The sequence below is a fragment of the Amblyraja radiata genome, chromosome 14 (genome assembly GCF_010909765.2).
Source record: "Amblyraja radiata isolate CabotCenter1 chromosome 14, sAmbRad1.1.pri, whole genome shotgun sequence".
NCBI classification, from domain to species: Eukaryota; Metazoa; Chordata; class Chondrichthyes; order Rajiformes; family Rajidae; genus Amblyraja; species Amblyraja radiata.
In genome coordinates this window covers 32,152,817-32,165,720 of record NC_045969.1, presented here as the reverse complement: position 1 = coordinate 32,165,720, position 12,904 = coordinate 32,152,817, and the positions used below count along the sequence as shown (strand labels likewise).

The 12,904-nt window shown below is 42.9% G+C and overlaps 1 protein-coding gene across 2 annotated transcripts in view; it reads left to right on the top strand.

The window, feature by feature from the left end:
* Nucleotides 1-12,490, top strand: part of f5 (coagulation factor V) — a 58,990-nt gene extending 46,500 nt beyond the window's left edge. For both annotated transcript variants that reach the window (XM_033033046.1, XM_033033044.1), the window contains exons 21-25: nt 1,967-2,122; nt 3,588-3,732; nt 6,126-6,274; nt 9,032-9,214; nt 11,704-12,490. In XM_033033046.1, coding sequence (XP_032888937.1) covers nt 1,967-2,122; nt 3,588-3,732; nt 6,126-6,274; nt 9,032-9,214; nt 11,704-11,850 — 780 coding nt within the window. In that variant the 3' untranslated portion in view covers nt 11,851-12,490. The remainder of the gene's footprint in view (nt 1-1,966; nt 2,123-3,587; nt 3,733-6,125; nt 6,275-9,031; nt 9,215-11,703) is intronic.
* Nucleotides 12,491-12,904: the final 414 nt, after the last annotated feature.

The window sequence follows — 12,904 nt, the reverse complement described above, 5'->3', positions numbered from 1 at the left end:
TCTTCCTCCTGTAAAGGCTGATTATGTGGATTCTCACATGACATGGTCCGCAAGTGGGCGTGCATGGTAGTCTGTGATTTCTGCAACTACACCGTCTTGTTCGTCAGGCAGTTGTGCAATTACAGTGGACCATCTGCAGGAGGCAGCACTTTTGTTGGTCATAACTGGCACAAACCGATTGTCCTCCAGTTTCCATCCTCAGTCCACCGCATTCATGTCACTCTCGTTGCCAATCCACGCCATGATCTGGTAATACACTCTAAGGCAATGATATTTAGTCGAGGGCTCGATAGGAGGGAGACATTCTGGATTAACAAATGAGTTGGCGCAAACGATTTGCTTGCTAAGAAGGTCGTGGCATCGTGACGCGTAAATGATGTCGCGCAAATGATGCCCAAGTGGGACAGGCCCTTAAATCTGTATCCTCCCCTATCAAGGTCGTGGGCTGATGTTGTGATGCCGTAATTGCAGCCTTGACAATGTCCACGTCTGCATCCCCTGATGCATTGATAATAGTGCAGCCCTGCTTCTGCAGTTTCTCAGTTACAAGTTCAATAAGTCCTAGTTTGTTACAAGGTCTGGAAAGGAAATCATCCTTTCTTCCCACAAACTCAGTATATGAATTGAAGTTGACGGTTGGGTGGGTGTTTTTCCAGCATCACTGATGCGTATTGTCTTTGATGGAAGGACCTTCGCTATAACCAACAAAAACTACGGTTGCTTTACCATAAGGTCGTATGGTAAAGTCGGCGTACGAGTTTGCAATGTCACCATTACTGTCACCCCTTTTCCATGGCAAGCGATGAAGCAGGGAGCCAGCGTCAAGGACATAATGTTCAGTTGGTGGAATAGAATCAATGACAGCTTTGTTTCATTCCATGCTTGAAAACTCAGCGACTACATGTGCTAGTTGGGGCTTGTCGGCTTTACAAAAGATTTCTTTGTCTTCAAATAGGTGGTGTAGGAAATGGGCTTAGCTCATAGCTCATTACATCTTCCAGTGAAAGGTCTCCGGTTTTGGACACAAATAAGAATCGTTGGAACAGCAGAGCAGGATCAATGGTTCGGCCTTGGGCAACTTTGATGTTGGACTCGAATGCAAGGGTTTTTGCGCGGTCTTTCTGTTTGAACGAGATCCCAAAAACTGTTTTTCCAACCATTTTTTCAACTATCTCGGGCTTCCAACATTCTCGAACCCATGCACATTCACATCCTCTTTGGCGACTACACCAGTAACAATGTTTCTCAGAGATGGGTCTGAAGAGAATGGCGTGCAAGTGGAAAGTTTTTCCTTGATCTTTTCCAAGTCAAAGTGATCTTGTTTCATCCTTTCTTCTGTTGATTCTCGGTGTTGCTCGCTGGTCGTGTAGGTGAGATCATTGAATTCATGCAGGTGTCATGTTTGTTTTTATGAGGCAGACCTATACTTGCACTGGAAAATATTCCTTTTTATGCTAATATTACACATAAAATGAATCTTGGATGCCAGCTTGAAAACTAGACCTATCCAGTGGTCTGACTGTGGTAGACTTTTGGTATGTAATTAAGCACATCTGATACTACAAAAAACCGTTGAGAAACCTTTTGTAGCAATTTTTTTAGGGTAAGGTGTTTTTTTGTCATAAATGCAGCCGCCTATTTTGTGTTCTATGCATAAACCTTTGGTGGACAATGCAATGAGGTTAGCATACAATCTGCGAAAGAACAGTAGATTAGCGTTCAAGAAGGAACTGCAGATGCTGGAAGATCGAAGGTACACAAAAATGCTGGAGAAACTCAGCGGGTGCAGCAGCATCTATGGAGCGAAGGAAATAGGCGACGTTTCGGGCCGAAACCCTTCTTCAGACTAGCCATAGTGCATATTTGCAATATATTTGGCACAACTGGGTTCAGCAACGTATTGATATCTGATGTCATTATTCCTGTCTGGTTCAGTCAATGTGTGTTCAATGTTGTGGTACCACAGGTGGACCTGGAGAGGCCAATTGTTGTCACTGAGATCTCCACCCAAGGAGCAAGTGCTTTTTTTGTACAGCAGTACATCAGGGCCTTTTACATCAAATACAGCGTGGATGGGAACAATTGGAAGTATTACAATGGAAACAGCAGGAGCTACAAACAAGTGAGTGTAAATTATAAAGTGTGAACGAGGGGAGGCGCGTGTGAAATTCTACTTCGAGTGACATCAGTTAGTGAGTGTGAATTAAAGTGAGTAAATTAAAGTAGCAAGCAACAAAGCTTTTCACTGTACCTTGGGAAACTAAACTCATAAGCAAAATGAAAGTAAATTATATATGTGAGTGTAAATTAAAATTATGATTATATAAGTAAAATGTATATATTGATATTAGTGGACAAAATTGTAGAGTGCTGACATGGATAGAGGAGTGGTTGGCAGACAGGAAACAAAGAGTAGGGATTAACAGGTCCCTTTCAGAATGGCAGGCAGTGGCTAGTGGGGTACCGCAAGGCTCGGTGCTGGGACTGCAGCTATTTACAATATACATCAATGATTTGGATGAACGGATTCAAAGTAACATTAGCAAACTTGCAGATGACACAAAGCTGGGTGGCAGTGTGAACTGTGAGGAGGATGCTATGAGAATGCAGGGTGACTTGGACAGGTTGGGGGAGTGGGCAGATGCATGGCAGATGAAGTTTAATGCGGATAAATATGAGGTTATCCACTTTGGTAGCAAAAACAGGAAGGCAGATTACTATCTAAATGGCGTCAAGTTGGGAAAAGGGGAAGGACAACAGGATCTGGGGGTCCTTGTACATCAGTCTATGAAAGTAAGCATGCAGGTACAGCAGGCAGTGAAGAAAGCGAATGGCATGTTGGCCTTTATAACAAGAGGAATCGAATATCGGAGCAAAGAGGTCCTTCTGCAGTTGTACAGAGCCCTAGTGAGACCACACCTGGAGTATTGTGTGCAGTTTTGGTCCCCTAATTTGAGGAAGGACATTCTTGCTATTGGGAGTGCAGCGTAGGTTTACAAGGTTAATTCCCGGGATGGCGGGGCTGTCATATGCTGAGAGAATGGCGCAGCTGGGCTTGTACACTCTGGAGTTTAGTAGGATGAGAGGGGATCTCATTGAAACATATAAGATTGTTAAGGGTTTGAACACACTAGAGGCGGGAAACATATTCCCGATGTTGGGGGAGTCCAGAACCAGGGCCCACAGTTTAAGAATAAGGAGTAAGCCATTTAGAACGTAGACGAGGAAACACTTTTTCTCACAGAGAGTGGTGAGTCTGTGGAATTCTCTGCCTCAGAGGGCGGTGGAGGCAGGTTCTCTGGATGCTTTCAAGAGAGAGCTAGGTAGGGCCCTTAAAAATAGCGGAGTCAGGGGATATGGGGAGAAGGCAGGAACGGGGTACTGATTGGGGATGATCAGCCATGATCACATTGAATGGCGGTGCTGGCTCGAAGGGCCGAATGGCCTACTCCTGCACCTATTGTCTATATTAATATATTAATATGATTAATATCTATATAAATACAATTTACTTTCTTCTTTACTTTCTGAATTGGTTTGTGTTCTCAATCCATATATATTGTTTCTTTTCTGTGATCCCCTTGAAGATTTTTGACGGAAATTCTGATAATTCAGATGTAAAGTTTAACAAGTTCAACCCTCCTGTTATCGCAAGATATCTGAAATTATATCCAACATCCTTCAAAGTCAGACCAACTCTTCGCATGGAATTGTATGGATGTGAAATAGACCGTGAGTATAATTCAAGTAAACTTTTCCTGTTGTTCCACATTTTCCCTCTTCCGTACCAAGTCACAAGTGGGTTGTGTCAGAGAAGTATGCAGTCCCTTGGCAGCACATCGGCACAGCAGGTAGAGCTGCTGCCTCAGAGTGCCAGAGATGCTGGTTCGATTCTGACCTCGGGTGCTCTCTGTCACAGGGAGAACGTGCAATCTTCACACAGACAGCACCTGAGGTCTGGATCGAATGTGAGGCAGCAGCTCCAACAATTTTGCCAAGTCTAAAACTTAAAACTATTTAAGTTTAGCAAGTCCTTATCTACATGAAGATATTTTTTAAAGCACTCAATAAAGAACTCAGATAAGCTTTAGTTTATCTATTCCATAGTGTCCTGGGTCTCCTCCATTGCCAGAGTGAGCAACAGCGGAAATTGGAGGAACAGCACCTCATATTCCGTCTGGGGACCTTGCGTCCTTATGGCATTAACATTGAATTCTCCCAATTTTGCTAGCCCCTGCTGTCTCCTCCCCTTCCTTAACCCTCTAGCTGTCTCCTCCCACCCTCCCATCCGCCCGCCCTCGGGCTCCTCCCCCTCCTCCCCTTTCCCTCTTTCTCCCACCCCCCATCAGTCTGAAGAAGGGGTTCGGCCCGAAACGTCGCCCATTTCCTTCGCTCCATAGATGCTGCTGCACCCGCTGAGTTTCCCCAGCAATTTTGTGTACCTTTAAGCTTTAGTTTAGTTTAGTTTGGATATTCAGCGAGGAAACAGGCCTTTAGGCTCACCAGGTCTGCATCAACCAATGACCCCCATACAATAGCACTATTCCACACTCTAGGGATAATTTACAACTTTTACCAAAGCCAATTAACCTATAAACCTCTATGCCTTTGGAGTGTGAGAGGAAACTGGAGAAAACCCATGCGGTCACGGGGAGAACGTACACACTCTGTACAGACAGCACCAGAGTCAGGATTGAACTGGCGTCTCTGGCGCTGTGAGGTAGCAACTGTACCACTGTGCCACCAGCAAGTTAGTCAAACATAATTTGAGTTCAACAAACCCAGGATCATGTGTAAGTAAAGTAAGTAAACTTTATTTATATAGCACGTTTAAATCAACTCGCGTTGAGACCAAAGTGCTTTACATAGAAAAAAAAATAAAAAATAATAATTAAGCTTCCATACATCCATAGAAAAATTAAAATTAAGAAAAATGACACAACATATTGTATAATTCAACACAAACGTCCCCCAACAACAGAATAAAAAATTTCCACTGTGGGGAAAGGCATCAGAAAGTTCAGTCCTCTCCCTCTGTGATCACCCGAGGTCGGGGCCTATTTGTGGCCTCCGCAGCCAGTCCGATGTTTTCAGGCCCTCTTTCCAGAAAGCTGGAATGCCGGCATCGGGTGAACACTCCTCGGCGGCTTGGAAATGTCTGTAGCGGCCGCTTCCAGCGACCATTATCTGTCAGTCTAGATCATAGAAGAGAATATACAACAGTAGATTCATTTCTTCACTATTTCATTTAGATAACACGTATCATGTAGTTCAATATAATCTTCTCATCAGCGAAACGTAGATTCTGAACGGTTTTAATGAATTATTTAGCAGGGCGCATGGTGGTGCAACTGGTAGAGCCGCTGCCTCATAGCGCCAGACACCTGGGTTTGATCCTGACCTCGGGTGTTGTCTGTACGGAGTTTGTCCGTTCTCCCTGTGACTGTGTAGGTTTCTTCTGGGTGCTCCGGTGCCCTCCCACATCCCAAAGACGTACGGGTTTGTAGGTTAATTGTCCTCTGTAAAAATTGCCCCTACTGTGTAGGTAGTGGACGAGAAAGTAGGATAACATAGAACTAATTCAAGCGGGTGTTCGATGGTTGGCATGGATTCAGTGGTCCGAAGGGCTTGCTTCATAAGTCATAAATCATAGGAGCCAAATTACGTCATTTAGCCTTTCGAGTCTACTCATGGCTGATCTAACATTCCCTTCCAACCCCATTCTCCTAACTTTCATTCATGCTGAGATCAAGGCATGGTGTGCAGCGGTAGAGTTGCTGCCTTTACAGAGCCAGAGAACCTGGTTCAATCCTGACTACGGGTGCTTGTCTGTACGGAGTTTTAACATTCTCCTCGTGATCTGTGTGGGTTTTCCCCGGGAGCTCCTATTTCCTCCCACACTCTGAAGATGCACAGGTTTGTAGGTTAATTGGCTTGGTAAAATTGTAATTTGTCCCGAGTGTGTGTAGGATAGTTCTAGTGTGCGGGGATCGCTGGTCGGCACGGATTCGGTGGGCCGAAGAGCCTGTTTCTGCGCTGTATCTCTACACTAAAGTGAAACAATCATGCTGTATCTGTAAACTAAAATAAATATTGATTATTCACACACGTGTGTTGTTTTACAGACTGCTCTCATCCCTTGGGAATGAAGGGAGGAAATATTTCAAATGGTCAGATAATGGCTTCATCGGTCCGGGCCAACTGGCGGGGTTCCTGGTCGCCATGCCTGGCACGCTTGGACATGCAGGGCAGTTTCAACGCATGGCGATCGTATGTAAGTGGGAAATCCATCACAGTGAGGAATGTGGAGGAGTCACTGTTTGGATGTTTATGTTAAAATGTTAACATAAAATATTAAAATGTATTTTGTGTGCTCTGTTGCTTTTTATTTGTATGACTGACTTAGCAAATGAAATTCCTTGTATGTTGCAAAACTTACTTGGCGAATAAAGTATTGTATTGAACCTTGCTTCCCTTGCTGCCTCCTATCGAAATGCACAATTTAATTAAAAAATGGCTTTTATTTATTTATGTTCATAAGTTATAGAAGCAAGTCTACTCTGCCATTCAATCATGGCTGATTGATCTTTCCGTCTCAACCCCATTCTCCTGCCTTCTCCCCATAATCCCTGACACCAGTACTAATCAAGAATCTGTCAATCTCCGCCTTAAAAATACCCAATACTTGGCTACCACAGTCATCTGTGGCAACAAATTCCACAGATTCACCACCCTCTGACTACAAATTCCTCCTCATCTCCTTTTCAAAGGTGTGCCCTTTAATTCTGAGACTATGGCCCCTGGTCCTAGACTCTCCCACTTGTGGAAACATCTTCTCTGCATCCACTGTATCTAGGCCTTTCACAATTTGGTAAATTTCAATGAGGTCGGCCCCTCATCCTTCAAAACTCCAGAGAGTACAGGCCCAGTGCCGTCAAACACTCATCATATATTTATAACCCATGCTGCCTCGGCAAGGCCAGCAGCATAATCAAGGACGAGTCACACCCTGGCTACTCCCTTGTCTCCCCTCTCCCATCAGGCACAAGGTATAGAAGTGTGAAAACGCACACCACCAGATTCAGGGACAGTTTCTTCCCAGCTGTTATCAGGCAACTGAATCATCCTACCACAACCAGAGAGCAGTGCTGAACTACTATCTACCTCTTTGATGACCCTGGGACTATCCTTTATCGGACTTTTCTGGCTTTATCTTGCACTAAATGTTATTCCCTTATCATGTATTTATACACAGTAAATGGATCGATTGTAATAATGTATTGTCGTTCTGCTGACTGGTTAGCACGTACCATACCTCGGTAAACGTGATAATAAACTAAACTGAACACTGAACTGAACCCAATCAACCCTGGGATCATACTCGTAAACCTCCTCTGGACCCTCTCCAGCGTCATTGCATCCTTCCTCAGATATGGGGCCAAAAACTGTAAATATTTAATCATTTAGCACATTTTGGTAATATTCGTCTTTGGTTATATAGATTTGACGAATGAAAATTTAATTTAATTTCAGATAACTAACCATTAGCCTTCACCCCCCTCTTTTTTTTCTCCTTTCACTTCTCTGTGCCCCACATGGTTTCACTTCAATGTCTTCCACAATTATGTCCCCCCCTTTTCCCTTTTCCCTTCCCCCTCATCCCCTTCCACCGACATCCCTTCCTCTGGCCTCACAATTTGCGGCTTTTCTCTCGTTATCTCATGGTCTTTTGTCTCCTACTCATCTCTGGCATTTGTCCACCCATCTGCCATTCCACTCCCCCCCCCCCCCCCCATCTCTATCCATCGATCACTTGCCAGGTTTTGTCTCATCCCCAGCTTTCTCTCCCCTACTACAGTCTGAAGAAGCGTCCCGACCCAGAACATCACCTGTCTATGTTCTCCAGCTGAGTTACTCCAGCACTTTGTGCCTTTTGTTCAAGATTCCAGCATCTGCAGTTCCTTGTGATATTTAGATATACAAGCACCTCACGTTTTATGCGTGTTTGATTGATGCATTTTTGAAATAATATGTTCCTTTAATACCAAACCTTGATTTACGTGCTGGTATTTTTGGAATAATGCACTCAAATTTACTGCTGTCAGAGTAGTTGCATATATGAATTACTTGCTGCTGTTCAAGCACTTAACACAAGGTGCCTCTGTTTGTTAAATAAAATTGTTACATCTAATTACTCAAATGCTTTGGAAAGGAAACTTGGACAAGTTTCACATGTCGTTGGCGAAGTTGGTTGGTTGTTTTATTACATACAATGAATAAGGACAATTAGCATGGTAAGTGGTCAAACAGATGAAAGTTAGCCTGTGGTCATGGCAAGAGGCACAAGACATTTGTCCACAACTATAAAGGCTGTAGAGTAAGTTGGAGAGATATTGGCAAGATGAAAGTTAATACTTGTGAGCTTCAATCTCACCCAATGTTCATCTATCTGGTGAAAAAAAACACTTTATTCTGCCCAAAACCTGTTGACCTCCCAGCAGAGTGAGATGTCGGTCAGGGAATGTTGCCAACTGGCCCGCTCCAGACTGCAGGAGTATGTGCTGAGGGACGCACTGAAGCTCAGTGCAGCCAACGCCAAGGCTCTGTGGGGAAGGACCACAGTCTAGGGTCCTCCCGCTGCTGGACATTGAGGGGCAGAGACCGGTAGAGATACTCCTTAAATAAGGGAAGGGATATCACCTCAGGGGGTCACATGGGTGGCAAGGGTGGTTTGTTTAAAGATAGGTGCGAACACTACTGAGTATGACATTATTGAATGTATAGACACTAAGAATGTATGAAGATGCACAGTTTTTATTTTGTAAATATATTTTATCATTCTGAATAAAGTTTATTTTTGAAATTAAAAGAAATTCCACCCAAAGTCAGAACGTTCTAATTCCTTCTGAAACTGATGAATGATACAAAGTGAGGTGTTATTGTAAATGTTGACATTGCTGCATTATATGACAAAAAGGTATTAATAATTAAAAAGCACTGTCTAATTTCAATATTTTATTTATTAATCCAGAAACAGGACGAAAACCAATGGCTTCAGGTTGATTTTCAGAAGAAAATGAAGATCAATGGCATTATTACACAAGGCGCCAAGTCCTTTACAACCGCATTGTTTGTTCAAAGTTACACTGTCCATTTTAGCAACGATGGAGATATATGGATGCCATATACAGATCGGTCAAGTGGAGATGCAAAGGTAGGTTTGTACCTTGAACATGGTTTTTCAGTAAGTGTACATAAGCAGCACTTATGTGTGCAAAATATTTATATATTTAAAGGTAAATTGGATGCAGCCTGCAAGTAGATTGCAAATAACAATACAAGGTCACACATACCGAAGTATAGTGAAATCTATTTTTGCATACAGGGCGGCGCGGTGGCGCAGCAGTAGAGTTGCAGCCTTACAGCAAATGCAGCACCGGGTTCGATCCTGACTACGGGTCTGTACGGAGTTTGTACGTTCTCCCCGTGACCTGCGTGGATTTTCTCTGAGATCTTCGGTTTCCTCCCACACTCCAAAGACGTACAGGTTTGTTGGTTAATTGGCTTGGTAAATGTAAAAATTGTCCCTAGTGGGTATAGGATAGTGTTAATGTGCAGGGACCGCTGGTCGGCGTTGGCTGAAAGGTCCTGTTTCCGCACTGTATCTCTAAACTAAACATAAACTAAAGTTCAGTGCAAGTATCGCTATACTTAAGCACTCAGACACAGCTTGGATAAGCATCTCGGATACAGTACAAGTGTATAGTAGTAGTACACTGAGACAGTATACAGAGTCATCAGTTTTTGGTGCCATTTTCAAGTTTGGTTTAGTTTAGAGATACAGCGCGGAAACAGGCCCTTTGGCCCACCATCGACCAGCGATTCCCGCACATTAACACTATTCTACACATACGAGGGACAATTTATAATTTTACCAAGCCAAATAGCCTACAAACATGCATGTCTTTGGAGTGTGGGATGAAACCGGACCACCTGGAGAAAATCCACGCAGGTCAGGGGTAGAATGTACAAACTCCATACCGACAGCACCCGTAGTCAGGATCAAACCCGGGTCTCTGGCGCTGTGAGGCAGCAACTCTATCACTGCGTCGCTGTGCCGCCCGTTGTTGTAAGTACAGGGTTCTTGACCTGACCATGAAGGCCCGCTGTCCCGGCGGCATTGCAGGGTTGGCCTGGCCAAGCAGAGTGGTCATTGGTGTTCTCCGCCGCTCCTCCACTGCCATAGCTGGCATCCGGTTCATGCCCTCGGCCTCTTGGAGCAACGCTTGGTCCAGCCAAGCCCCAGGCCGTTGCAGGGCCTCCACCATCAAGACCATGCACCCACCTACAGCCAGTCTGCTTACCAGACCTCTCTATCAGATACAGCTGTAAATATATTTACATTTAAGTAGTCTGCTCAGACTCAAAGATGAAGAATGAAGTCATAAAAAGGTACACTAGTTTAGTCTGAATAAGGGACTCGACCCGAAACGTCGCCTATTTCCTTCGCTCCATAGATGCTGCCTCACCCACTGAGTTTCTCCAGCATTTTTGTCTACCTTCGATTTTCCAGCATCTGCAGTTCCTTCTTAAACTAGTTTAATTTAGCTTAGTTTAGCATGGAAATAGGCCCTTTGGCCACACCGACCATCAATCACCCATTCACACTATTTCTACATTATCCCACGTTCTCATACACCTTCTACACACCAGGGGTAATTTACAGGCCAATTAACCCACAAACCTGCAAGTCTTCTTGATAAACACACTAAGTGCTGGAGGAACTCAACGGGTCAGGTAATATCTCTGGAGAACATGGATAGATGGCGTATTGGGTTGGGACCCTTCCTTAGCCTGATGTGCTGCCTGACCCGCTGAGTTACTCCAGCACTTTGTGTCTCTTTTTGTAAACCAGCAACTGCAATTCCTTGCATCTGCATCTCTGGAGAACTCGGATAGGCAATGTTTTGGATCCTTCATCAGACCGATTGTAATGTGGGGGAGAAAGCTGAAAGATAGGTGGGATCAGGACAAAGACCCGAAGCATCACCTATCTATGTTCTCCAGAAATACTAGCTGACTCGCTGAGATACTCCAGCACTTTGTTTCTTTATATTTCTAAGTATCAGCTTAGTTCATGGTTAATGGCATTGAAGAACATCTTACTGTCTCACTTGACCCTCATCCAAGGAGAAAGGAATCACCCAGTTCAGTATATCCCCAAAATATAGACACAAAATGCTGGAGTAATTCAGCAGGCCAGGCAGCATCTCTGGTGAAAAGGAATACAGCTTGAGATCCTTCTTCAGACTAGGGGAGAGGAAAACTAGAGGTATGGAAAGGTACAGTACAAATCAGATCTGGCATTGATGGCCAAGGAGCCCACAATAGTCCATTGATGGCTGTAGAATAGGGATACCAACAGTGAAACTAGCAGAATAACTAGGATAAGGGGAGGGACTGAGAGAGAGAAGGGTCTCGACTCGAAACGTCACTAATTCCTTTTCTCCAGAGATGCTGCCTGACCCGTTATGTTACTCCAGCATTTTGTGTCTATCTTTGGTGTAAACCAGCAACTGCAGTTCCTTCATACATACTGTATCTTTAAAAGAGTTGGGTTTGAAAATTTATGAAAGTATCTTTTCTGCTCAAAGATTCCAATAAAAATTATTATTTTTAATAGATATTGTCTTTATTTTACAGATATTCATTGGAAACTCTGATTATTATGGACACAAGAAAAACTACATTAGTCCATCTATTTCTGCCCAATACATCCGCATTGTTCCAAAAACCTGGTACAATGGTATTGCACTTCGAGTAGAATTCATTGGATGTGCCTTCAAATGAATATTTTTCAAGGCCCCTCCTGCAAGAACCATTTGTGAAACTAAAGACTGTTCCAATTAAAACCATTGATGTATTTTACGGTGAACTCTGCACAAATTCACTCTGCACAGATTAATTTTTATATGACAAAATCAGAGTGAATTTTCATTTATTTTGAATTAACCTATACGAATTGTAAACAATACCAGAAAGAACAAAAGGAGTGGTTTTGGATGGGAAGAATGAAATAAGAGGGAGATTGTGGGGCAATGATTGATAATATCAAATCAGAGGAAGTGTACTCTATTTGATTATTTTTAAATAGTTAAATTATATTAGTGGAATAATGTGATGCTTATATATATTGTAAGTACGCTTGCTGTGAATGAAATAGGCCTTAAAGGTAAATATTAGATTAATTGTTATGCAGAATATAAGGAAGACATTACAATCTATTAGTGATCAGAGGATAATATTACTGTAATGTTGCAAGTTCTTTGTTTTGTAAGCATGGATATGAACTTAACATGTTTTAGTGGAGCAACACACATCATAAAACCTTGGGTAATATCTGAATCAAAACCCTAAACCTGTAAAACCTACATTAATACCTCAAATTCTTTAATAAAATAACCCAAAATATATATGTGGGAACACGCTACTGTTAATGACTACTTTCAGTTTTTAAAGTGTCAATGTATCCCATTTTATCATTCTCTTGGGTAAATGCTTGGTATATTGTCCTTTGTGATAATACATTAGCAAAATCTTTCAAAAATCTAAGTGTATAAAGTCCAACGTATTCCTTAATCTACTAATTGTGATCTCCTCAATAAACCTGATTATGAATGTTAGAAATGATCTTGAAACCATATTGTATGATAATTGAACATAGAACAGTGCAGCACAAGAACAGGCCATTCGGCACACAATGTCTGTGTTGTACATGATGCCAAAACCATCACTTATCTACCTGCACATTGCCCATATCCCTCTATTCCCTGCATATCTGTGTGCCGGTCCAAAGGTCTTTTGAATACCACTAATGTATCTGCTTCAACCACCACCCCGGCAG